The sequence below is a fragment of the Bemisia tabaci genome, chromosome 6, assembly GCF_918797505.1.
Source record: "Bemisia tabaci chromosome 6, PGI_BMITA_v3".
NCBI lineage: Eukaryota > Metazoa > Arthropoda > Insecta > Hemiptera > Aleyrodidae > Bemisia > Bemisia tabaci.
This window is the reverse complement of record NC_092798.1, coordinates 38,257,699-38,285,598: the sequence shown is the minus strand read 5'-3', so window position 1 is coordinate 38,285,598 and position 27,900 is coordinate 38,257,699. Positions and strand designations below refer to the sequence as shown.

Below are 27,900 nucleotides of genomic sequence, written 5' to 3'. Positions count from 1 at the left end.
CCGATACTTGAGCTCTAATCCTATTTTGTCGTCCATTCACTTCACGACAATGCTGATAGGACTATCTTTTGCCGCCTTATCAAACATTAATTTTCCCTCTATTTTATTTGGCTTGTTCATCCTGGTTTTCGATAGCGAAAAGCGCTAACTTTGTACTTATTTTTATTGCTCTTTGATCTACGGAGTCATAGAAAGAAACGGAGAATTTTACTGTAACACTTGATGGGGCCAAAACGTCCGCGCTCTTTAGCAAGGCCATTTTATAAAAACCGGAATGCTCTCTGAAGTTAATGCTCATAGAGTTCTTTCAATCTTTCAACGCGTCCAAACAGGGCCGATCAGCGTTCAGGGGCCCGAGGTGCTGGCGGACCACAAGGGGCCCATACAATGGAGATGTTGCATGTGTGAGGAATTTGCGATTTGACTCATAATTCTGCTGAAAAAGTTCGCGAGAAACACGATGGTGCCACTGATTCTCTCTGAAATCCAATCCGAAGCTCAAAAAAAGCTCTCAAGTTGAGACCAAAATGGAGGGGATATCCCATTCTACCCTGAGAGTCCACCTCTATATCAAAACAAACTCTCCATGCAAAGATAGGAAGCAAATACATTAGCAGGGTTGCCGTGTTTTCAGTTTTGGAGTCCCCAAATAAAGTGGCAACCCTGCTGATGTATTTACTCCCTATCTTTGCATGGAGAGTTTGTCTTGTTGTAGAGGGGACTCAGGATAGCGTGGGATATCCCCTCCATTTTGGCCTCAACTTAAGAGCTTTTTTTGAGCTTAGGAGTTGATTTCAGAGAAAACCAGTGGCACCATCATGTTTCTCGTGAACTTTTACACAAGAATCTATGGTCAAATCGTAAATTCCTCACACATGCAACATCTCCATTGAAGGAAGTTCACGTTTCCCAAAAAACCGAATGGTTCATTTAAGGTTACGAAGCGTCCTCAACAACGTGGTCCGAGTAAGAATCAAACTGATTGTGAGCGGGGGCATGAATGGAAATGAGTCGGATTTACTTCAAACCAACGACTGGATTCAGATTCACTTATTTATAAGCTTCGAGCATAAAGGTGCTCGCATGGGTCTTGAGCCGCATTCCAGAGCTGCTGCTATGTTGTCATATTACGGTTTATTCCAGCTTTTACTTATTAGTATTTTTACGTCACTAATAATAAGAGGATAGTTGTCGGTCAGAGATTGAAATTAATAAACGAAAGTCAGATCCGACATTCCATTAACGAATAACGTAGAAAACGTTAGTGCATCGGCATTCCGCCGAGAACTTAGTCTTGCGCTTTTTTTTTCTCCTCCTCCTCATTCCTGCTAGGGAAAAACGCCGAATGAACATTCGAGAGTTGCCAAATTTCCCCTGATGAAACATGGATTTTAGAGGGAAGTTATGCATATTTTTCCTGGAAATTTTCAGATGTTGTGGATTAAATTGCGAACGAAATCGTCAGAAACTTTCTAGGAAAAAACATTTCAAATTTCCTCAAAAACTTAGTTTTTCATCAAAGGAAATTCGGCAGCGCCTCAAGGTTTATGCGGCGTTCATCCTCAGCAAGGCAGTCTATTCATAGCCGGCTCTAGACGTCCGTGCTTGTGGGTGCCGAGAGACTTAGAACCAGTTTCTTGGCGCGTGAGTGGGGGGTCGGGGGGACCCAGTAAGAGGAGGATGCGGAGGACTACCCCTGGAAAATGTTGAAACTTGAATCTCTCACGGACGCTATTTTGACTTAGTTTTAACTTACGCTGGAAAAAACACATTGGATCAAGAGTTCAGACTCTTGAAAACATTGACAAGAAAAAATACTCTTGATTCAATCAGATTTTTGCTTAAATCGAAAGGAAATCCGCTCAAATTAAGAGGCTTGGTTCTTGATTTAAGCAAAAGTCCGATTGAATCAAAAGTATTTTTTCTTGTCGATGTTTCTAAGAGTCTCGGCTGTAGATCCAATGTGTTTTTTTTTCAGTGTATATTTCGATTTTTAGAAAAAGTAAAGTTAAGAATTGAATCAACATATTTTAAGGTCAGTTTCTCGTGCGACATATAAAATTCTTACAAAAAATGGAAAAATAAATAGTTAACAATGTAATTCGATTACATTTCTGTACTTTTTAGTTCTCTGTTATTACTTAATGACACTTGCTCGATCAAAATGCACTTTTGGGTTTTTGCCCTTTTGGTGTTACTCAATATCGCTTGTGGGTTCGCGTGAACCTACGTAAACCGCCTATGCTTCTAGTCCTATATACTGAAAAAAATTCACAACGCTGGAAAATTCTTCCATCGTAAAATATACCAAAATAAGTTAAATACTCAATTTGCCTCGAGTAACTTGGGTTTTTTTTTCTGAGCAAGAGGTTCGTCATCGCTCTTCTAACGTAAGAGCGTATCTCAATTTCCACAAAGAGCCCTGTTTTACATATAAATCCAGGCTTTCTGAGGCTCATGTGGAAATCTAGATTAGCTCCTACGTCAGAGGAGCGACGGTAATCGTGATACTCGATTTCCTAGCCTGCCTAGCGGTCCATTCTACAAAATACACATGAAGGGGACTACATTTTGCAATTGGGAACTAAAATTTCTCATGGGCGGATCCAGCAAATTGGCAACCTTTTTTTTCTCCATTTAAACCTTTGGAAATGTATCGATTCTTGGAGGGGCTAAGTACTCCAACTTGAGTCGATTATTTAACATAGGTTTAAATGGAGGGAATCCGGTGTTGCCAAATTGCTGGATCCGCCTCTGCAATTTCTGGCTCAGCTTAGAAACAACGCAAGTAGGGGTAAGGGAATTCGGCCGTTACAGAGGACCTTAAAATTCTAAGAATCCGAGTGTTACATGTGAAACATGCGTAATAAATGTCATTTCCTCCTAAAATTGATTTTTCAAGTTCATTGAAATCTCTCTAAGTCGTCAAGGCCGCCGCGCCGTGAGGGATTTTGTATGGCCTGTTGCAGGCGGGAAAAGTCGCCCTGGCATCGGTTTGGGGCAAAAGCTCGGCTCAACTGTGTCCCTTTTAGCGAAAAAGCGGGTTAAGCAATCCCTTCGAGACAGGGTTGCAAGCGAAAACACGGGGAAGCAGACGTCTGTGGATACGAGGCCCCTCACCTTACATTGCTGGTGGAAGCTACCCCCGCTCGGTCGGAAGGTATTTGTATGGCCTGTTGCAGGCGGGAAAAGTCGCCCTGGCATCGGTTGGGGGCTAAAGCTCGGCTCAACTGTGTCCCTTTTAGCGAAAAAGCGGGTTAAGCAATCCCTTCGAGACAGGGTTGCAAGCGAAAACACGGGGAAGCAGACGTCTGTGGATACGAGGCCCCTCACCTTACATTGCTGGTGGAAGCTACCCCCGCTCGGTCGGAAGGTATTTGTATGGCCTGTTGCAGGCGGGAAAAGTCGCCCTGGCATCGGTTTGGGGCTAAAGCTCGGCTCAACTGTGTCCCTTTTAGCGAAAAAGCGGGTTAAGCAATCCCTTCGAGACAGGGTTGCAAGCGAAAACACGGGGAAGCAAACGTCTGTGGAAACGAGGCCACTCACCTTACATTGCTGGTGGAAGCTACCCCCGCTCGGTCGGAAGGTATTTGTATGGCCTGTTGCAGGCGGGAAAAGTCGCCCTGGCATCGGTTTGGGGCTAAAGCTCGGCTCAACTGTGTCCCTTTTAGCGAAAAAGCGGGTTAAGCAATGGAGACAGGGTTGCAAGCGAAAACACGGGGAAGCAGACGTCTGTGGATACGAGGCCCCTCACCTTATAACGCTGGTGGAAGCTTCCCCCGCTCGGTCGGAAGGTATTTGTATGGCCTGTTGCAGGCGGGAAAAGTCGCCCTGGCATCGGTTGGGGGCTAAAGCTCGGCTCAACTGTGTCCCTTTTAGCGAAAAAGCGGGTTATGCAATCCCTTCGAGACAGGGTTGCAAGCGAAAACACGGGGAAGCAGACGTCTGTGGATACGAGGCCCTTCACCTTATAACGCTGGTGGAAGCTTCCCCCGCTCGGTTGGAAGGTATTTGTATGGCCTGTTGCAGGCGGGAAAAGTCGCCCTGGCATCGGTTTGGGGCAAAAGCTCGGCTCAACTGTGTCCCTTTTAGCGAAAAAGCGGGTTAAGCAATCCCTTCGAGACAGGGTTGCAAGCGAAAACACGGGGAAGCAGACGTCTGTGGATACGAGGCCCCTCACCTTACATTGCTGGTGGAAGTTTCCCCCGCTCGGTCGGAAGGTATTTGTATGGCCTGTTGCAGGCGGGAAAAGTCGCCCTGGCATCGGTTGGGGGCTAAAGCTCGGCTCAACTGTGTCCCTTTTAGCGAAAAAGCGGGTTAAGCAATCCCTTCGAGACTGGGTTGCAAGCGAAAACACGGGGAAGCAGACGTCTGTGGATACGAGGCCCCTCACCTTATAACGCTGGTGGAAGCTTCCCCCGCTCGGTCGGAAGGTATTTGTATGGCCTGTTGCAGGCGGGAAAAGTCGCCCTGGCATCGGTTGGGGGCTAAAGCTCGGCTCAACTGTGTCCCTTTTAGCGAAAAAGCGGGTTAAGCAATCCCTTCGAGACAGGGTTGCAAGCGAAAACACGGGGAAGCAGACGTCTGTGGATACGAGGCCCCTCACCTTATAACGCTGGTGGAAGCTTCCCCCGCTCGGTCGGAAGGTATTTGTATGGCCTGTTGCAGGCGGGAAAAGTCGCCCTGGCATCGGTTTGGGGCTAAAGCTCGGCTCAACTGTGTCCCTTTTAGCGAAAAAGCGGGTTAAGCAATCCCTTCGAGACAGGGTTGCAAGCGAAAACACGGGGAAGCAGACGTCTGTGGATACGAGGCCCCTCACCTTACATTGCTGGTGGAAGCTACCCCCGCTCGGTCGGAAGGTATTTGTATGGCCTGTTGCAGGCGGGAAAAGTCGCCCTGGCATCGGTTTGGGGCTAAAGCTCGGCTCAACTGTGTCCCTTTTAGCGAAAAAGCGGGTTAAGCAATCCCTTCGAGACAGGGTTGCAAGCGAAAACACGGGGAAGCAGACGTCTGTGGATACGAGGCCCCTCACCTTACATTGCTGGTGGAAGCTTCCCCCGCTCGGTCGGAAGGTATTTGTATGGCCTGTTGCAGGCGGGAAAAGTCGCCCTGGCATCGGTTTGGGGCTAAAGCTCGGCTCAACTGTGTCCCTTTTAGCGAAAAAGCGGGTTAAGCAATCCCTTCGAGACTGGGTTGCAAGCGAAAACATGGTGAAGCAGACGTATGTGGATACGAGGCCCCTCACCTTACATTGCTGGTGGAAGTTTCCCCCGCTCGGTCGGAAGGTATTTGTCTGAGGGTAGAGACCGAATATTACACAGAGGGTAGAAGGAGAGACATTCTCTACAGTTTGTCGAACTTTTTTAAGCAGACATAAGATATGACGCTGAACACAAGCGCAAGGCCGCGACTTCATCCGCGAATCATCGCAAAATTTCAATACACTTTTAACACATCCCTGCCGTGCTAAGGAAGAACGCCATATGAGCATTCAAATGTTGCCCAATTCACCATCAGAAAATATTTAGCCGGAAAAAAAAAACACATTGGATCTAGAGTCCAGACTCTTAAAAACATCGACAAGAAAAATTTCTCTTGATTCAATCGGATTTTTGCTTAAATCAAGAACCAAGCCTCTTAATTTGAGCGGATTTCCTTTTGATGTAGGCTTAAATCTGATTGAATCAAGAGTATTTTTTCTTGTTCAATGTTTTCAAGAGTCTGGACTCTAGAGACAATGTGTTTTTTTTCCCCCAGTGTATTCTTAAAGGAAGTTGTGAATATTTTTCCTTTAAATTTTCAGATTCTACATCAAAATACGAATGAAATCTCCTGAAAAATCAAAAGAGATTTATTAAATTATTCCCATGGAAATTCGTGATTCGTCGAAGGAAATTTGGCAACGCCTGACGGCTCATACGGCGTTCTTCCTTAGCACGGCAAATTCGCAGGCTCACTGGTGCGAGGGACTCCGATTATCTAAACTAAAGTTCGATTTTTGGGAGTAATAAAATTAGTAACGGGTACCTCGGTACTATCTAAACTGGAAACTTTAGTGAGCCATATGAGCTAAACTTCAGTCCTCGTAACAAGGGTTTTTGCGTTATATTATGGTGCCGTGAAAGGTCATTGTATATGGACAATGCCGCATTGTCGCTCTGACTTCGAAACTGGACTCTATTTTGCTCGACCTCTCTCATTGCTTTCTCCCACTGTTCTCAAACGCGGTATTTTTTATTTCACCCTTTCTTTTCGACAATTGTTCGAAATTCGACGAATTAATATGCTTCGTTAGGAAAATCAAAAGGGTCCGAGCTGAGCTGCTGATTCATTAACTCGAAAAATTGAAAAGAAACAAACAACCCTGACCACAGATGTGCGAGCAAAGGAGGTTCAACTTGTTGTCCCGGATCCCCTAAAAGAAACGAAACGTCTTTATTTTGATTTACGGCTTCACTGCTCGCATCATCCTTTTCGAGTCTCCTTTGTTATAAACTTAGCTCTTGTTTCAAGTTCCAAGTATTGTTCTCCCACTTCAGACAGCGTGTTTTTCACGATGCAATTCAACGATTTTTCAGCCTCTTTGGATACCATTGGTCAGACTAATCCTGCCGTGCTAAGGAAAAACGCCGTATGAACCTTCAGGCGTAGCCAAATTTCCTTCGGGAAATCACGAATTTTCCGGATTTGTAGATATTTTTCTTCCGATTTTCTAGATAACTTAGTTCACGATTTCACCTGATATTCCTGAAAATATCAAGGTATATTATTCATAGCTTTTCTCAAAAATCAACATTTCATCGAAGAAAATTTAGGACCTCTCGAATGTTCATACGGCGGTTTTGCCTTGGCACGGCAGAGTGCATCCTAGAAGAGAGACCACCTGACAATTGCTTTGGAGGTTATGAAACATCTGATTGCAACAAATACACGGGCGCTAATGAGTAAGACACTAAAAAAGCAATTTCTGACCCTCAAAAATAAATTTTGACGAGAGAGGGAGTATACACCAGTAATGATATATTATTCGCAAATTTCAAGTCGAAAAGCTCTGAATGCAGAAAATTCGATTTTTCACTTGAAATTTCATTCTTTCACAAATTCTCCGTGAGGACCGATGTAAAAAATTCACGGCGCAATGCACTGCACACTGCTACACTCTCAAATAAGTTACAACACTCTCAAATAAGTTACAATCTTTAGGTATTCTCTTCTAGGAGGTTTTGGTCTGACCAAAAATCCCCCACCAATCAGAGGTCAGTTTCGGGCTTGATAATCCCTCTCTGTTTTCCTGAAATCTTACACCAGCTTAAGCTTACACCAAGAAAAATCGGAGTTACCTATTACAACAGAGAAATCCATTTCCTTAGGAATTTCTCGTGCTGCACAGTGGATCAGATCTGTTAATTTCAATGGAGAGGCCAAGTGCACTGTGTGAGACACCATGTCTCTGACGCAAATACGCGGGTGCATATTAGCGTAATCGCGAGCGGTGTGCGCCAACCTCACCCTTTCAAAATTCTTTTTTTATTTTAATTTCCGAATTTTTGCGTTTGCCTCGATTTCATTCGATACATTTATATTAGAGCTGTTCCAGCATTATGAAATTGTGCGGCAACAACAATTTTATGACTTGTAGGTACACTCTGGTACCTTGACAGTTGCGGCTCCATACGGAGGCTCATCTTTGAGAGTGTTCCTTAAGCTTACACCAAGAAAAATGGAGTTACCTATTACAACAGAGAAATCCCTTTCCTTGGAAATTTCTCGTGCTGCACAGTGGATCGAGTCAATCAGAGAGGTCGGACATGTTTTAGACTAAAACTTCAAATTTTGATACTTATTTCGTCACATTTTAGGGATGCTTCTAGCAGAAAATTTTACAATGAAATTAATGGAACCACTTTTAAAACCTCTAATATTTTTATGAACACAGTTATGAGCTTTTAAAGATTCCAAACCGACCTCTCCTATTGACTCGATACACTGTGCGGTCGCTCATCTTTGAAAAAGTTCCTTAACCTTACACCGAGAAAAATCGGAGTTACCTATTACGATAAAGAAATCCATTTCCTCGGAAATTTTCTGTGCCGTTGAGAGACTAGAATTCTAGTTGCATCGAGAGAGCAGTAAGGCAATTAAATCGGTTATGACAACGAAATTTTTCTTGTTGTAATAAAATAATTACTTGACGATCACACCAAGGGACGAAAGGTGTCACGTGGAAAAATCGCGCTCGTTTCTGTAAAACGTTTCAAGTACAGGGAAGCTTGTAGAATTCTGTAACCTGTTTTTAAAAAATTAAAAAATCCAAATCTGGAACACTCGCAGTCGCAGTACATGAACTCATATAAACTTAAGAGCCACTTGAGGCTCTTGCCGAACGCGATAGCGTTACTAAAGAAAAATGCCGTATGAACGTTCGAGAGTTGCCAAATTTTCCTGATAAAACAATGTATTTTAGAAGAAAGTTATGCATATTTTTCCTTGAGATTTGCAGATGTTGTAGATTAAATTGCGAACAAAATCGTCAGAAAATTTAGAGGAAAAACCAGTTGGAATTTCTTCAAGAGTTCAGTTTTTTATCAAAGGAAATTTAGCAACGCCTCAAGGTTCATACGGCGTTTTTCCTAAGCATGGCAGAGCAGCGGTGGTGAGAGCGGAGTGCGAACGGACGAACGAAGCAACAGAGCAACACGAAAAAACCAGATCACAGCGCCCGCACGTGAACGAAGTCTTTCTTATTATTTGAGAAATCAAATCCGGTAATGTAAAAGGCTTGAGCCTGATCGAAGTAGACAAAACCTCGCAGACGCATCGCTGCTACGAAAAAAATTTCGGGAAAATCGGACCATAAAACTCCAGATCTCACTCGCGAAAGGAAATGCTTCTTTTTTTTTAAATACAAATGCATAGATGATTTTCACAAAAAAAAAAAAAAAAAAAAAAATCACGTTGTTAAAATATACAAATAGCATTGTACTTGATGCAAAATTCGCTTCCTCTATGCTGCCGTGCTAAGGGAGAACGCCGTAAGAACATTCGAGAGTTGCCAAATATCCTTCTACAAAATGTTTATTTCTGAGGAAGGCTATGAATATTTTTCCTTGAAATTTTTAGGACTTTTAGGTGAAATTGCGATCAAAATCATCCGAAAAGTTGGAAGACATTTTCTCGCAAATTTTCCCGAAAATTCGTGGTTTACCAAAGGAAAATTGGGCAACGCCTGAAGGCTCATACGGCGTTTATCCTTAGCACGGCAGGGCTGTGGGGACAATGGCTATCGAGAGATGATGGTAGCTAGGGAGGAGGGGGACCGGGCCTGTCTGGGAGAGAAGGGACTTGAAATGGGGGGGGGGGGGGGGGGGGTCAACGAGTCTGAAAAAGTGCTTGATGATTGCTATCAATAGCGAAAGGCTCCTCAAAGCAGCTAGTATTTTTTTTTTTTTTTTTTTTTTTTTCGGTTCAACTGCTAAGGAAACGGAATTTCTTTTCTGGAATAAATCAGATCATTTCCAATGTGCTGTCGAGTTCCAGATGAAATAAATCGATGGCCACGGTCAAAGAATGCGCATCTCCATTGTAACGTTTCAAGTCTCCTACTGCCGACTTTTGATTCGTTAAAAATAAACTGGCTAAAGTATCTCTTGAAAATGAGCACTGTGATACATTCGAATGAGCAGGGAAAGCTCACAGAAAATTTCAAGAAAACCGGTTGCTCAGTATTCTTTTTATTTATTCATTTTTTGCTAAAAATTAAGATACATATTCTTCGATTTCAGCTGTAGAAACGGCAACATCACGTTCCTCGCAAAATTTTAAAAAGGAGTAATTGGATTAAATGTCAACTTTTAGAACTAGCATCGCCAACGCCATTCAGCAATGAGCTCCTGTAGACTTTCGACTGGTCGCGGTTAAAATTCGGTGAAGTTATCGAGGTCAAATACGTGAAAAGGTTGTCCAATTACTCCGTGGGACAGTGTCATTTCAATTATTTTCACACAAGGCAAAAAAAGCCAAGGGAATCTATCACGTCGCATCTCGTGCAGTGAAAGAAGAAGCTGCCGACTCAAAGTGCCTTCAGGATCAATGGATGTGACCATCATTGCTTAGCATGTATCGTCTGTCACGTCGCTTGATTTTGAAGGCGTTTTGAACTGGGCGCGCACCGGTGCGATGCGATGCGATGCAAGATGCAATGGAGCGTGATCGGGTCCGCGATTAACCACGACACACGACACGGTCGACACGCGTACGTATTGAAGTGTTTTAAACCTCTTACATTCCATCACTGGAAAAAAATACACATTGAATGTGGATCTAGAGTCCGGCCTCTTAAAAACATCGACAAGAAAAAATACACTTGATTCAATCGGATTTTTGCTTAAATCAAGAACCAAGCCTCTTAATTTGAGCAGATTTCCTTTTGATTTAAGCAAAAATCTGATTGAATCAAGAGTATTTTTTAAATTCTTGTTAATGTTTTCAAGAGTCTGGACTCTAGAGCCAATGTGTTTTTTTTCCAGTGATTATATCGGAGAGAGATAATGCAAATGCTTTCAAGATATTGTTGGAAAGTTTAGAAAGTATAGCGACGGTGAAACTACCAGATCACGTGTCCACTTCCATTCTTTTTTTCTCACTTTTCTTTAAAGGAGAAACAATCAGTATTATTCCTTGAATTTTTCAAAGAGTTTTCTCCGCGTAGAGAAGGAAAATTACGGAGGTTTTCAAGAATTGACGTTGTGTGGTTTTTTATTTAAAAACTGGAGTATGACAGGAAGTCAGAGACGTCGCAAACCGATATACGTGGTTTGGTAGTTCCACAGTCGATAGATAATTTACGAGAGAGAGAGAGAAAAGATTAAATGCTCTCTGATTAAGTAATTCTGCTATGAGAGCATAAATAATGAAGGTCACAAGTACCAATAAAAAGAGTTTGAAATTAGACGGTTCAACCCCTGTATTTTTATCTAAATCGGATCCAGAATACGATTGGCACATAAATAATTTTCAAATATAACTCGTGGTAAGAGGCGGGTGCTTTCATTGTTTGTTGATTCAAGTTTGTTGGTTGAAGTGGAGGGGGCTATCAGAAGATGTCGTTTTTGTGGCGTTCTGACTAAGATCTTGAGAGGGTCCAGGGGTGCAGAAAGTTCTTCGTCAGGGGTGCGAATTGTTCTAGGCCTGCGCAATTTTCTGCAACGCCAAAGGTTTTCGCCAAGAGGTCAGCGCAACGTGATTAACAAAATTTTGTTTAATTTTTGGACGGCGGAAGGTTTTCGCGAAACACAACGCGCTACAAAAGAGGGTTTAAAATTTTAAAAAAACTCTCAGCCTCCGCAATTTTTAGGGCAAACACAATCGGCCTAGAACAATTTGCAACCCTTTCTTTGCCTATACATTTTCCCTTACTGACTGAGCTAAACACAGCTTTTCTAAAGAGTTTCCGAAAATATTCCCGAATGATTTTGAATAAAATCACAGATAATTTCGACGCGATATTTTGGTTCATTCTATTTGCTTTTCTTTTTTACACCGCAAAAAAAAGAGAAAAAAACATCGTCCGAGTTTTTGAAGAGTTGCGATTAAAGTCAAGAATACTGACGCGTAGTCCTCCTTTTACGACGCTAGCGTTGTGCCAGCCGGGAAAGGGAACGCGGCCGAGTTATCATCACAGTGTGATGCGCCTTCAATCCGGCTAGCAGCAATATGCCTACACCCGTGGTCGAATAGTTATCTCGTTACGCCTGCCGTGAATGCATTAAAAAATGGGTATCTCCGTTTGCACACCACTACTAATGTTTAATTTTCTTGATAGATGTTTCTTAAAAGGCGCACACAGTTATTCCATAAAGTTTCCTAGCGTTGTCCGAAATGATTAAACAGAAAATCACAGACAACTTCGACGCGATGTTTTCGTTCACTTTATTTTCTGTGTTTTCCATCAAAAAAATTGAACTTTGTCCGAGTTTCTGAATCGTTCCAACAAGGGGTGCAGAAATTCTTGGCCTTTCCATTATTTTAGGCAGCCTTCGTTTTTTTTTTTTTTTTTTTTTTTTTTGAGGCTGCCTTCACATCGCTGTCCACATGAAACTTGCACGCTAACAGTTTCCTTTGCATAAAAGAGCAAGCTTCACAATTTCCTTGTTTGCATAAATAAAAGTGCACGTTGAAATATTTCCCTCTCATAAGAAAGCGGACTTAACTATTTTCTTTGCATAAGAGAGTGCATTACACAGTTTCCTTGGCAAAAAGCTACGCGCTACGGTTTTTGCCTTCTACCTTCACATTTTTTGTACCCCTTTTCAGATGCCTTCACATTTGTTCCGCATTCGCTCTACGATCAGCCGGTCGGCCGGGCGAGCGCTTTCTGCACCCCTGGGAGGATTGATTTCAACGGCGATTTGGAATCGTAGAGCGCTCTAGTGCACTGGGATAGTGGCTTGATATGTATCTATATATGTTGGTTCTAACTTCCTCCTTATCAAAATTTTGAAGTCTACAAAAGTGCGAAAAATGATTCCAGTGTATATTACAATGATGGGATAGTCATAATATGTAAAATTTTCTTTGACAGATTTTTCATGTGTCAGAGGAGGAGACGCGGCCAAATTCAAGGAGGTACATGAGCAGCGGCTGCACGGGACGCCATCACAACAATGGCACTAAGTAAAATGATATATTAAAAGAGCTTCACATAAGGGAGAGGAGGAGCTTCAATTCTTCTGTAGGATGGATGCTTCTAAACGTAAATCACAAACTTAGTTTCTCTTAATTTGCCAAGTGGGTGGCTGGAGGTAATTAAGGCAACATCATGATAGCCATAAGAGCTCAAAATCATAGCCAAATGGTCAGCAATTTGCATGAACAGAGTAAATCATATACTACCACATTGTCACGCATTTAATTTCGAAATGTGACTAAAAATAGTGCTTTCTTCAGCATGCACTAAGACATTGATTCATGTTGACTGTGCATCCCGCTCGGTTTTACACAGGTGAAGCATGACAAGTTTCTCGGAACCCCATGATGGGCAGGCTACATCCAGAGGGAGAGAAGCACTGTGCCAAGCACTGAAAGAGACTGCAGAGAAGCAATGGAGAATTCATTTGCACGCTCAATATTTCACAAAGAACTCGTTTTGAGTCCATTTAAAGACAAAATTCCAAGGACAAACGCTGTATAATGTATATAATTTTGCGACCAAATTTTTTTTTTACAACTTCAAATAGCCAACAAGGGCTAATCCTTGCGCTTTCCCCCCTCCGTCCCTACAACCAGTCCCAGGCCACCATTGTTTGAGACCATCAAACCCCGGGTCGCCTGGCCGGGAATCAAACCCGGGACCTCCCGATCAAGAGCTAGCGCTACAACCACTACACCATAGGTGGCCGACAAATTGCAAAGTTTCACATTTCTACACTAATTAACAACCGAGAAAAAAGCCTCACATTCCCATTAAAATTCACTGGGGCTGCTACTTACGGCTTACGCGCAGTAGAACACATGAGCTTACCAAAGCAAGGTAGGTGCTGCACACTCATCGATCGGTGCTCCACACTCATTGGTCAGTGCGACATGCGATTGTCTTATGCCGCAATCACACACTGAATTTGGCAGCTGAATGTGACAGTCAACAGTCAGCGCTCAACAGCTGAAATTTCACTAATTCGAGTTATTTTCATCCAAATGTGTATCAAATCTATTCGAATAGTTCAGACAAATCCAACATTATCCTATGGTCCCTGAAAATCGTTGCTGAATTTAGCGCGTCACGTGCAAAATTCAGGCATCGGAGAATGTGAAAGTCAGCGAGGGCTGATTATCACATTCAAGCCACATTCGGCTCCTACATTCAGCTTGTGATTGCAGCATTAAAGTTGTAAGCCTCCCGCCTAACAGGATGCACAGTCTATAAAATTCAATGTCTTCAGCATGCATTTATGTGTGAGCCATTGCTTTCATAATCGTCATACATTGACAAGTGCAAGGATTAGCCCTTGTGGGCTATTGGAAGTAGTTGAAAAAAAAAAAAATACCACATTAGCCTAATCCACACGATTCAACTTTTCATCTGATAAGAGGAGACCAATGGGTGGCACTAAGTAGATGGAAAGTTAGAGAGAAATGTTGAAGCTGCATCACATTCAAGTTTCCGTTCCACTTGTCATCAAATTGTTATGTTTTCGTAAAAATATCACACACTCCAACTGTTCGTTTGACATGAGCAGAGGAAGAGTTGAATGAAAAGTTGAAAAGAGTGAATTGGGCTTCAAATGAAGGTAGACTTCCGGCAGAAAAGGAAAGAAAAGGAAAAGGAAGAGATTCAAGAATAGGAAAATTGATAGTAAAACTTACAGTATTTAGGTGATCAGCAACTGACGGGGGTTATGTCTGTCACAAGAGACCATGCGCACTGGAAACTGGAGAGGTTCAACTGAACTTGTAAGTACTAGACGATAGAATTAGTGAAAAATGTTCTTTCGCCTAAGTCGATACACTACCTATGCTTTGATTTCAGCAAATCATCGCACATAACACTTGCAATGATTATGGTTAGGCAATCGAAGGAGCTTGTTTTTCCTGAAATCACGCCAGAGCAGCTGCACTAACTGAGAAACGAAATTACTGAATAGGATTGGAAACTCTAAAATCTTGATCAAGACCGAAATTCCGAAACTTTCAATTGAATATTGATTCTCATTGATAACAACCAAAACAAACACACGGGAGACATGAGGCGACCAAAAAAAGTGAGACTCTTGTGCGCGCGCAGTTCACATGTTTGGCACAGTTTGGCAGCATTGTGTTGAAGTTTGTTTACATCGCATCGCAGAGCCATGTGTTTTCTGACATCTTGTGATAATTCAGATAATTGCCTCTTTTTCATTGTAATTCGCAACGGTTTTTTGTTTTAATCTCTTTGATCATTAGCTCCTAGAGTAAGTTACATCTAATTCTCTCACTTTTGCTAGTATGTAATCAACTTGGACCCAGGAGGCCGACAGTGATCAGTGCAGTGTCACCAGAGTATCGCCATAATGTACGGAGCACCGAACAGTCTTCATGGGAACCTACGGAGCGTTTACTCCGATGAGGCCTTCTTTGGCATTTACTCATCTGAAGAAGTGAAAAATATGAGTGTGGTAAAGATAGTGACGACGAATTCTTTCAATGTCCTCGGCCATCCCCTACCCGGAGGACTCTACGACCCCAGATTAGGGCCATGTGATAGAATGTTGTCATGCACCACCTGTGGCTGGATGGCCATGAAATGCCCTGGTCACACCGGTCATATAGAGCTACCATTTGAGGTAATCAATCCACTGTTTCACAAACGAATCTTTGAAATTATATCAATCTCTTGCCTTCAATGTCACCATGTCTTATTGCCGCCAAAAGCTAAGTCATTACTCCAATGCCAGCTGAGGCTCTTGGATGCTGGATTTATTGTCGAAGCAGCCAACGTTGAGAGTCATATAATTGGAAATGACAATTCTTGCAGTGACAATGAATCACCGGAGATATTTTTTAACTTCTTAACCAGTAAGCTAGATCAATACATTGAAAGCTTAAAGCAATCACAGGATAAAAGTGACTGTAAGGCAAGGCTAAACCAGTCTTTTAAGTCATATGACCAGGAAAGATCTAGCTTTTTCAAATTAGCTTTTGACCAAGTGAAAAAGAACAGAGTATGCCCTCTCTGCAAATATGACACTCCTATTCTAACATTTTCTGGGAACAAAATTTTGTCTGCCCCGCGAAAAAGGAAAACTATCGAAGGAACTGACCTGAATAAGTCAACTGATGGCACTAGCAAGTCATTTGAAAGAGTTAGAAGTGGGCAAGTGTTTTTAAGTCCGACTGAACTGAAAGACCATCTCAAAAGCATCTGGACAAACGACAAAAGATTTATTGAAGAGCTAATTCCTGTCCTAAAGCGGAGTCCTTGCTCAGTTCCAACGGACATAATTTTCCTAGATGCCATTCTTGTGACTCCCTCAGCAATGAGACCTTTCAATATAGTTCGAAATTCCCCAGTTGAACATCCAAACAATACTGTGTATAAGTCCATCCTTGCCAATTGTTTTTTGCTGAAGAGTATTCTTTTCTTAGCTAATCCAAAAGATGATGAAACTATACCGGAAGAAATTATATCCATCACCAATCGGGCCCGTGGTCTGACTGTTGAGGAGAAGCTGCAGACAGCATGGCATGAGTTGCAGTCTAATGTCGACATTCTCTTACTAGGAAAGGTAAGCTCTGGAAACCATGTAATCCCTGGCTTAAAGCAGGTCATCGAAAAGAAAGAAGGTATAATTAGAATGAATATGATGGGAAAGCGTGTCAATTTTGCAGCACGATCTGTTATCACTCCGGATCCAAATATAGACATCAATGAAATTGGATTTCCAGAACCGTTCGCTAAGGTTTTAACTTATCCTGTCCCTGTAACACCGTGGAATGTTGTTGAGTTGAGGGAACTAGTCAAAAATGGCCCTATGATTTACCCAGGAGCTGTTGCGATTGTCAATGAAAATGGAACAGTACATCGCATCAGTGATAGTAAACCTGTTGAAAGAGAAAGTCTTGCCAAACGCTTGCTAACCCCTGAAGAAACGGCTAAAGGTGGGAAAGTTGTTTTACGTCACCTTATGAATGGTGACATTCTTCTAGCCAATCGTCAACCCACCTTACACAAACCTAGTATTATGGCTCACAAGGCAAGGATTCTGAAAGGGGAGAAAACATTGCGGTTACACTACGCTAATTGCAAAGCGTATAATGCGGACTTTGATGGTGATGAAATGAATACCCATTTTGCGCAAAATGAAGTTGCGAGGAGTGAAGCTTACAGCATAGTAAACTCAACCAAACAATATCTAGTACCAAAAGATGGTACTCCTCTAAGTGGACTCATTCAAGATCATGTCATCGGTGCTGTACATTTGACAACTAGAGGATCCTTCTTTGACAGAGTAACCTACATGCACTTAGTTTATCAAGCACTGTCATTCATCCGAGAGCCCATCAAAGTGCTCCCACCGTGCATGATCAAACCAAAAGCTCTCTGGTCAGGGAAGCAGGTAGTTTCAACAGTAATCATTAACTTGACACCTAGGGGTAAATTCCCTCTCAACCTGAATTCCTCATCAAAGATACCAGTCAAAGCCTGGGCCTACTCAAAATTGGCCTACCTGCTGAAAAACCCGAAGACGATGAGTGAGTCTGAGGTCATCATTCGGAATGGACAGTTACTATCTGGAGTTATTGATAAAACTCACTGTGGAGCAACGTCTTATGGCTTAGTTCATAGCTTTTACGAATTATATGGTGGTGAGGCTTCAAGCCGGTTGCTAAGCTCTTTCTCCAAGCTTTTCACATGCGTTCTACAGCTTGAAGGCTTTACACTTGATGTCAAAGATATTTTAGTGAAGCCTAAAGCAGATGAGGAACGGTCAAAAATAATTGAAGAAGTCAGGAGTATAGGATCTCTAGTAGCTGCTTGCGCAATGAATCTCCCACCAGACACCGATCCAGAAGCAATCTCCAAAGAATTAGAAATATCGCACCAACAAATTCCAAACTTTCGTGCAATTGTGGATAGGGAATACAAGTCAGCACTAGATGCACTCACCAACTCCATCAACTCAACATGTTTGCCTCGGGGCCTTTTAGAGGAATTTCCAAGAAATAACTTACAACTCATGGTACAATCAGGAGCGAAAGGCTCCACCGTCAACACTATGCAAATTTCCTGTCTCCTTGGCCAAATCGAATTGGAAGGAAAACGCCCGCCTCTAATGACATCAGGACGTTCTTTGCCCAGCTTCAAGCCGTATGATACATCACCAAGGGCCGGTGGTTTTATTGATGGAAGATTCATGACAGGCATCCAGCCGCAAGAGTTTTTTTTCCATTGCATGGCTGGTCGTGAAGGTTTAATTGATACTGCCGTTAAGACCAGTCGTAGTGGTTATCTCCAGCGATGTCTTATCAAGCATCTGGAAGGATTGGTCGTAAATTATGATATGACCGTCCGCGATAGCGATGGTAGCGTTATTCAGTTTTTGTATGGTGAAGATGGGCTGGATGTATGCAAGTCTCAGTATTTCAAACCGAATTTATTACAGTTTTTAGAGAAAAATGTGGAATCAGTTGTCGATAAAGCATGCATCAGACAATTCAAGAAACAGGCGGAAGTAGACCAAGTTATTGCTTACATGGATAAAGTAAAATTATGGAGGAGAAGGAATCGTGCCATGCGGTCCAAAAAACAACGCTCATTTGTGAGATTTTCCGCAGACATGAAGAACAGCCTCAGAAACAATGCTCCTGGGCAAATCAATCCAGCATATGGGAGATCATATCTTGACTTGCTGCTGTGTAAAAAATGGGAAGAGTCGGACAGAGGAACTAAAGAAAGGTATGCCTCCTTAGTGTCTTTCAAAGAAGAGCTACAAAAAGCGAAAGTTGCCTCAAAGCCTGTCGCTTGGATTAGCTTTTTTTCTATTACTTAAGTGTCTTTTTTAATGTCAATTGTTAAAATTTTTGGGTATGTTCAAAAAGATATGCGTGAAATTAAGATGAGAAAGCATGTGCTGGGTGCTGCATATTGAAATTGATAGACAAAGGGATGTACAGAGAAGACGCTAGCAAGATATTGGATCTTTAATTTTTAGATACCATTTAAATATGTGGGAAAAAAGGATCAATAGTAGACAAAGGTTTAAAGAAATCTTGGGGTAAGCACAAAATTTGTACCTGTAAAAAGCTTTTTCAAGTATATTGAATTTCTGCTTTGAAGTTGTCTTAAGAATCTTCTCAAAACGTCCTTGCTCTTAGTTTCCAAGTTATTCTGATCAAATATTCTTAACAGCCACTGTTACAAAGAAAGTCTGAGGATCACCTTTGCAAATTTATTCTGTTTTACTTGACCAGAATTCTTGCAATCTCTATTTCCATCTTTTTCTCTTACAGATATCAAGATTCAAACTTAGTCTGTCCAGACCCTGCTCTTTCAAGATATGCACCTGGAAGCTACTTTGGATCCATATCAGAGAAACTTGACGAAATCGTAGAAAATTATATCGAAAATAGGTGAGATTGATTCTTTTGATACGTTTGATTAAGTGCGCTCATATCTTAAAAATTATTGAAGAATTCTTCTCATTCAGTAACGGCTTTCAGTTTTAATGTTGCAAGTGTCTTTTGCAGCATCTACTTACCACAAAAAAATTCTTTGGGGGAAAAAATTCCCCAGTCTATTGTCTTTAGATAATTTTTTGCCTTCTGCGCATTTTAGTATTAGTATACTTTAGTATTTTACGTGGGTAAAATCAGTAACTTTGGATATAAATGAAAAGTATTAAACCTAATCCAGAGCTACCGAAAATTGAGATATCTACTTAACAAACAAAACACACTATGTCAGAAAAAAACCAAGAACAGCTACTCCAAAGCTTTTATTTTACACATTTACAACCATCTACATCAAAGAAAACATCAAATCATGTAAAAAATGAAGCAAAGTAATAAGGCACAATGAAACAATATTATTGTACACAGATGTGATGTATATTTACATATATTATATATTTTAACATTTTTACATATGTCATGAAACAAAATATTTTGCTAACAGTAGGCCATCAAAGAAGGAAAACCAAAGAAGTTTTCAAGAAATTGCATTGAATTTTTCTACAGAAAAAATATAGTATAACAGGAATATTGCAACGTTGCAAACAGAGGTAGGTGGTTTTGCACTTTGGTCTTTAATGCACATTTCTCAAAATGTGCAGTCAGTGAATATGAAATGATCCAAATTTATCCAAACTCCTCTTTTGTTGTCAAGCTTGGGACTGTCCAAAGGTAGGCAGAAAATAGTCAGAGATATGGTCAATTACAAAGCCCTGGTTTCCATTTGTCCGCCTGGAGAGCCTGTGGGAATCCTTGCTGCTCAGTCAATAGGAGAGCCGTCCACACAGATGACCCTGAACACGTTTCACTTTGCGGGTCGAGGAGAAATGAATGTCACTCTAGGAGTTCCGCGTCTAAGGGAAATTCTCACTGTTGCAACCAAGAAACTCAAAACTCCATGCGTAGACGTACCTTTTTTGCCTTGCGATACTCCTAAAAAGTAAGTTTTGAATCCATTCTGAATAAGTCTAAATAAATAGCTTAGACCCTTAAACTGAGTCTATTGCAAACAGTAGCTGTGGTAAAAGTAAGATATTATTATTTCAGGAAATGGCCAATATTATCTGATGTTGAAGAGGTTGATTTACAAATTAAACAGGATACAGAGTACACGTCATAACATCTAGTATTAACCAGGTCCACCTGACTGTTGCCAATCCATCCATGTATTTCATATATATTCCCTAAAGTCTGCATGGAGTTGCTGTAGTTGATTATGTTAGGTCATTCTCCATTGATGGCAAGCACCCGGAACAATAAGTAAGAATTATTTCTTCAGGACCAGCATCCTGATCTCCGAATTTTATCTGGCTTCATCACCAAGAATAGACAAGACATAGTCATATCTTACACATCTTATCATGCTGCCCTAAATTTTAATAGTAAGGCGACTGGCCGGCATGGATTTTTGGACTGAAGATTCAGGATAGGCCTCAAGAGACAAGTGTCTCTCACTTATGCTATGTTTCTTTTTCCTCCTTTATCGGGTTGTATCAGCACACTACTCACTTTTTGAATACAAGTAATGTGTTTGTTTTGACATGATCAACTTTGTCTGTGGCTATAATTTGGGAGTCGCATCCTCCAGTGCAAATACCATTCTAAAATTTGGCAGGAAATGGGAGGTTTATTAGCACAAGATCATAAAACAATATAAAATGACATTTTAAAGCCTCTGATCTACTTTACAGGTTGGAGAAGCGCGCAGAAAAACTCAAGAAAAACATGATGAAGATAACTTTAGAAGATGTCTTGGAATATATAAATGTTTCTGAGAGGCTGGACCTTGAACCGCACAGACATCTTGTGTATGAATTGCACATGCAGTTCTTACCTTGTCAAGCGTACAAAGACAAAACGAATGTGAAACCAAATGAAATCTTGAAACATGTAGAGAAATACTTTTTGCGAGAACTGCAAATTAATATTATGAAGGTTTCAAAAATCAAAGCTGCTTTTACACACGAGAACTTCAGCAAATCGAACAAAACAACAGGCAATGAAAATGGAGAAGAAGAAGAAAAGGTAACAATATTGATCAACGCACACTTTATAGTATACATAAAATAATATTTGAAGCTTTACCACCTGCCAAAACATGCCTTGCTGGGGCAGGTGTCCATCTCTCCCCCCCCCCCTTCCTCTATTCAGAGTTATAGAGGATGAGATCAGGAGATCGGATCCTTCGTATCATTTCTTTATCTCAGATAATTTTCATAGTATGGCTGGCACAGATTATAAAATCTGTTTTTTTAACAATGTAATTGCCATTCATTGTACGTAATGTTGTTTCACATTTTATCGACTCTTAATGGATCCTCCAAGGCTATTTCAAGTTAACTCCAAGACTTCATTTTAATTATTTAACGCTGTATAAATTAGTAGAAGTAAACAATAATAATTTTTACAGTGCAAGTCGAGGGTTTACAACTATTTGTGTCAAAGTTGACTGTTTAAAATTCATCCACAGCGCAGCAGGCTTCAGTAATTCATAGATTTTTGGTGTCGTTAAGAAAGGCCTCATTTTCCTCAATTTCTCAATTTATTATTATTGCAAAAGATTGCAAAAAAAAACAAAAAAAAATACTCAACAGTATCAATTAAAATAAATTTATGGTCACTGTAAGCTAACTACTGCAAGTAACGACTATGAACTTGTTAAACATTTTCAGTCGAAAGTTGCTGAAGTTTTGGCGTTGAATTCAAATCAGGTAATAAACTTACAGGTCACAATAATTATATTTCCCTTGTATATTTTGAAGAATCGAAATCTCATCAACAAGTGGGATAACGTTCTCTTCAATTCTGAATTTTCACTTCCGAGGAACGAAGCCATCTTTGAGTATAGCACGGAAATCCTGCAGAGATTTTATGTATCTTTTTTTATCTCCTAGTCTCTGTATGATGCTACTAGAAACACATAACGATTTCCATTCAGTCAAATATTCTTATGTTTTATTAGCTTTCATTCTGTTGGATAGGATTTAGCAGTAATTGGTATTTATTTTTCTATGCATTTCTTTTGGTCACCTTGCCCTTGTTTACTTTTTGTTTAATATCACCATAGAGTTTTAAAAATCGTCATTCTGTTGATTTTGTATTCAAATGTCTCATCAGTTGTCTCTTCACTGAACAGGATGAGGAAGGTGCCAAAGTGGTAGGAAAAAAGAAGCTAGACTTGGACTCTGATAGCTCTGGATCTGAAAATGAGGGAGATGAAGAAGATGCAACTGTCTCTAAACGAAGGTGAGAGGTCCAAATTTGTTTTGGTTTTTTAAAGTAAAACTAACTTGAGCGCCTGTCCTATGCACAAACTGAGGCTTTCAAACTGGCACTAATTCTTCAATTTCCCAATCATTTCTGCACAAAACTCCAGGAAAATCTCAAGATCTGATCTATGATGTTTCCGGAACACACTAGTTACGTGATTTAGAAAGAGAATCTTACAGTAGGTCTTCAATTGAGCTAATGAAGGGTCATCTAAAAAAAAGCACATGTTAAGAATAGATACATTTTTTCTCAGAAGGGACAAAAAATTGTGCGGAACGTACAAAAAGCAACTCTATGATGTAGTAAAATTAATTTAGACGCTAACATTTTTTCATAACATCGTCTCGTTTGAAAAGGTACAACCTGGTACTATTTTTTAAATTTTTGTATATAATTTTATTCAACTGAAAAAGGCTGTGGTATTTCCAGCTGATAAGTCTCACAGTAAATCGAGTCAATAAGAGAGGTCGGACATGAATTTTTGGGCTAAAACGGCCAATTTTGATGTTTAATTCTTCAAATATTAAAGTTTAAGGGGGGTGTCTGAAAGAAAATTTCACAAGGATACCAATCAAACCACTTTTAAAACCTCAAAGGAGTATATGAACGGAGTTATAAGCTTTTAAAGTTTCCAAATTATGTCGGACTGCTTGTATTGACCCGATCTACTGTGCGTCTTGGTGAATGTGTTATTTTCTAGCCTTGTTACTCGCAGTTGTATATTTTAAAAATTTTCTACTCAGCATCTACTGGTATTATTGCAACGCTTTTTTTTTAAAAAAAAAATGTTAGATTATAAAATCTATCTAAAGAAAAGGAATTTTAAAATTCCCTCTCTTTTTTTTTTTTTTGGAAATATTCAAACATGTAAGTTATTAGTTTAATTACTTAATATTCTTCCTTTTGCACTCCATTCAAACTCTCTTTTATACCTTACAGATTTCCACCAACAAAGTAAATCTTGATGGGAGTTCGAATTTGCAACACTGAGCATAAGAAATGTTCATGATTATTAGCTTTTTGGTGTCATGTACTTCCAGAGATAGACTTTGAAATGTATTGTCATATAAAAAATAGTTTGCTAGATTTTTTTAGTTTAGATCTTCTTATGCCTTTCTTTGTGCAAACCTCGTTGCGGGCGACCAAGGAAAAAATGCCTTCTAACGTCGTAAATCCGTTGTGTAGAGATCCGAGTTACAGATCATGCAATTATAGAATGAATTCTATATGTCTCTGATGTGCTCAACATGATAATTGTGTAGTGATACCAAAAAAAAAGTCCGATGAATTGGCTGCATCCCTAAAAAATTGACCTAGCAGTTAAACAAAGTTTAAATCATTATAATTGAAGCTTTCGGCAAACTATTGATACTGCCAAAGTCTTTTTAAAAAAAGTACCTGCTCCCATATCATTGTCATTTTTCATTTCGCAGGACACAACAGCAGGAACAACAGTATGACGAACCAGAAGAAGGAGAAAAAGAAGCTCCTGCAGATGAAGATGACATTTTAGCTCCAGAACAAGATGATAGTGCTGAAGTACAAGACCGAGAATTCAATGTTTGTGAACAGTATCAATTCGTCAGTGAATACAAGTAGGTGTCACTGTACATTTCTGATTATATTATCATGTATTCATACCATTCATACTTACAAGAAGTTACATTTCATGAGCACCCAGAAAATCAATTTCATCAAAGTGATTCAGCTCCTAAAACATGTCACATATAGAAGTTATTAAAAAAAAAACAATTTCCTGCTTTCATAAAAAATTTTCATCAACAAAAATGTTCATTCCTTGCCGAGTTAATTAACACATTCATTAATCGTACATCACTAGGTTTGTGTTAGGGTGCTGTAGCATTGCAGCGATTTGTAATAATTGTGGTTTTAAGCATTTGCATGTCGCCGTTTTTTTGCCTGTTAACATAGTTGGACAAGATGGAATATGCAAAAATATATTGGCAGTAAATGTGTATTATTTATTGAATTTATATTTAAAAAAAAAGTTGGAACTTGTGAGGATTTCGTTTGAAGTGCATCAAAACATTCATAATTAAATACTGTATAAGAAAAATGCGAATCCGGTTGTAATGAGGATTAAGAATAGGAAAATGAGAAAAATCAATGTCTTTTTATGTAATGTTTATCTTTTCCAGGTATGACACAGTTGACGGTCAGTGGTGTAAAGTTACATTATGGTTGCCGCTCAGTTGTCAACACATGGACTTCTCCTCTATGATTAGGAAGATTGCCTCCTCATCTGTGATCTATGAGATCCCAAACATTAAACGAGCAATCACCTATGAAAATGATGGGCGAACATTTTTAAAGACTGATGGAATCAATCTAAGTGAAATGTTTAGTTACTGTGATACTTTAGATATCAACAAATTGTACTCTAATGATATTCATTGTGTAGCAGAAAAGTATGGCATTGAAGCAGCAGCTAGAGTCATCGTAAAAGAAGTGCAAAATGTGTTTCAGGTAATCTCATCAATATTTCATAAACATTTTAATTTATATGCTATTACATATATGGATTGCACTACAGGCATTTAAAACAGAAAAACAAGAAATTTTTTGACTATTTTCAATCCTGAAACCAGTCACAAATAATCTTGAAACCCCTAAAAAACTTTTAAATTTGGGAAATTTTAGATATTTTTGCAATTTCATCAAGAGACTTTGAAGTGAAGTCTGGCTCCTTTTTTCTAAATGATTCACTTTCTCTCACCATTTAATCATTTTAAATAAGAAAAATCCCACCTGGAGAACAGAAAGCGTAAGGAAAGCTAATGGTAGTTATTGAACATACTGAAAGCTGAAGGCAGAAGTATGCACTGAGAAAATCATGCCTCGGCTCTTATTTAAATTATGTATATCTTCTCTAGCAACATCCTTGAACCGGAAATAGCTTTTATCTGCTCTATTGCAGAGGTACGGCTTTGTAGGAATATTGACAGTTTAAAACGGCAATCACATAACTTGTTTGCGGTGTCTAAAAATCTCCGCCTATATGTTATTTTTTTAAAGGAAAAGAAATTGACATCATTCCTTGAAGTTTATGCAGAATTTTCTTCGCACAGAGAAGAAATATCTTGGCAGTTTCTAATGACTCAACATCAAAACAACATCAAAATAAAGTTTGGTCTGAAGCAAAGTAGGTGCTAAAATTGTCATTTTTGAGATAACCTCTTCATAATTATTTTTGTTTCAGGTTTATGGGATTACGGTAGATCCGCGACATCTTCTGCTTGTAGCTGACTATATGACTTATGATGGCACTTACTCCCCAATGAATCGGAAAGGTATTGAGAAGAATTCCTCTCCAATCCAACAGATGTCTTTTGAATGCTCTCTCAACTTCTTAAAGAATGCAGCTCTTCAAGGCAAAGCCGATCTATTACAATCTCCGTCTAGTCGTATTTTTGTAGGAAAACATTGTCGGTTAGGAACTGGAATGATGGATGTTCTAATAAAAACTTAAAACTCAAATTCGTAAGTTTTGGTTAATGAGCTTGCTAATTACAATCCCAAAAAAACTTAATTTGCAGGATAAGAGACCCACTTGAAAGTACATATTTTAAATATTTGTTACCAGATTAAGCATTCTGAAGGTGACAAAATACCTGACCCAATAGAGGGAGGAATTGAAATTATTCTGATTAGTATTTTTAAGAACTAAAACCTTCGCTCAGATCTTTTTTCTAAATCCCCTTCACTCTCAACAAGTGAACTTTTCAAGCAACAAAACACTCAGCTCCAAACCCCTCTCTTTCCTCCAACTGAATTTTTTAGTCACATAGGGGGTCGGATGCAGAGTTCTTAAAAATTTCATAATTTTCCTATTTACTTTAGTCTTGGCAACAGATTCTTTCAATTGCCAATAGATGAATGAAAGTAATTTTAAATCTTCTCAAGGTACCAGAGAGTTCAAAAACAAGTGGAATGCTGAAGATATGATACATTTATTATGATTGAACCACATAAAAATTACAATTTTCAAAAACAGTGTGCCACATAGGCTATCATCATTTACTTACAAGGGGAACTTACGGACCTGCTGCCTCCGATTGGGCTGAATTTTTTTTTACAGACTCTATGGACCAATTCTAGAGGTCGAATTGAGCCGTTTTCCTGTATGCGCAATAGGAAGGGCGTAAAAAATTCCCAAAAGTTGCGTTTTCGGCGTGTGATTTGGTCGCGCGGCGCGTGGCAACACTGAAGCAGCCTCTTGTACCGCTTCATCGGCCTGAAGGTTTCAGCGGAGACCTGAGCCCTACTGCACACGTACTGGTTCCATGATACTGATGTCCTGGGTTCGATCCCCGACTTTTTATTTTCCGCATGATCACGTAACATTTTATTTTTAATTCTTCATCCGCATTTATAAATCAAGCAGTTCCGATCACTATCCCACCCCCCTCATTTTACGTACATTTTCCCCCGATATTTATTCACATTGACCAAATATAATCGTATGAAACTTCATTGATATAAATTAATGAATTAAGAAGCAAAGGGCTAAAATAATGTGTTTCTTGGCGGCCCTTGCATGCACATGGGTTTGGGGTTGCTCTTCGATTTATTTACACATTACATATTTTTCCAGGAAAACATTGGAAGATAATGTAGTAACAAATAAGGTTTTCTTTTGCTTTTTAATTCATTAATTTATGTCAATGAAGTTTCATGCGGTTATTGGTGGTCAATGTGAATAAATATCGGGGGAAAATGTAAGTAAAATGAGGGGGGGGGGGGGATAGTGATCGGAACTGCTTGATTTATAAATGCGGATGAAGAATTAATTTTAAGATGTTACGTGATCATGCGGAAAATAAAAAGTCGAGGATCGAACCCGGGACATCACTAATTTCTATAATAATCACTATAATAATCATAAATCAAGCAGTTCCGATCACTATCCCCCCCCCCTCATTTTACTTACATTTTCCCCCGATATTTATTCACATTGACCACCAATAACCGCATGAAACTTCATTGACATAAATTAATGAATTAAAAAGCAAAAGAAAACCTTATTTGTTACTACATTATCTTCCAATGTTTTCCTGGAAAAATATGTAATGTGTAAATAAATCGAAGAGCAACCCCAAACCCATGTGCATGCAAGGGCCGCCAAGAAACACATTATTTTAGCCCTTTGCTTCTTAATTCATTAATTTATATCAATGAAGTTTCATACGATTATATTTGGTCAATGTGAATAAATATCGGGGGAAAATGTACGTAAAATGAGGGGGGTGGGATAGTGATCGGAACTGCTTGATTTATAAATGCGGATGAAGAATTAAAAATAAAATGTTACGTGATCGTGCGGAAAATAAAAAGTCGGGGATCGAACCCGGGACATCACTATCATGGGACCAGTACGTGTGCAGTAGGTCTCAAGTCTCCGCTGAA

The 27,900-nt window shown here is 39.9% G+C and overlaps 2 protein-coding genes across 2 annotated transcripts in view; one reads left to right on the top strand and one right to left on the bottom strand.

The window, feature by feature from the left end:
* The window catches only part of unc-104 (kinesin family member unc-104), a 147,277-nt gene extending 132,590 nt beyond the window's left edge, over positions 1-14,687 (bottom strand). The window contains exon 1 of the mRNA XM_072301746.1: positions 14,362-14,687. The gene's annotated coding sequence lies outside the window, so the exon portion shown is untranslated. The remainder of the gene's footprint in view (positions 1-14,361) is intronic.
* Positions 14,688-14,829: 142 nt separating this feature from the next.
* Positions 14,830-25,971, top strand: LOC109036933 (DNA-directed RNA polymerase I subunit RPA1). The gene is made up of 8 exons (XM_019051358.2): positions 14,830-18,430; positions 18,985-19,104; positions 19,859-20,143; positions 20,895-21,228; positions 22,340-22,449; positions 23,907-24,068; positions 24,633-24,960; positions 25,694-25,971. The coding sequence occupies exons 1-8, from the start codon at positions 15,045-15,047 to the stop codon at positions 25,961-25,963; spliced, it is 4,995 nt and encodes a 1,664-aa protein (XP_018906903.2). The 5' UTR covers positions 14,830-15,044; the 3' UTR covers positions 25,964-25,971.
* Positions 25,972-27,900: the final 1,929 nt, after the last annotated feature.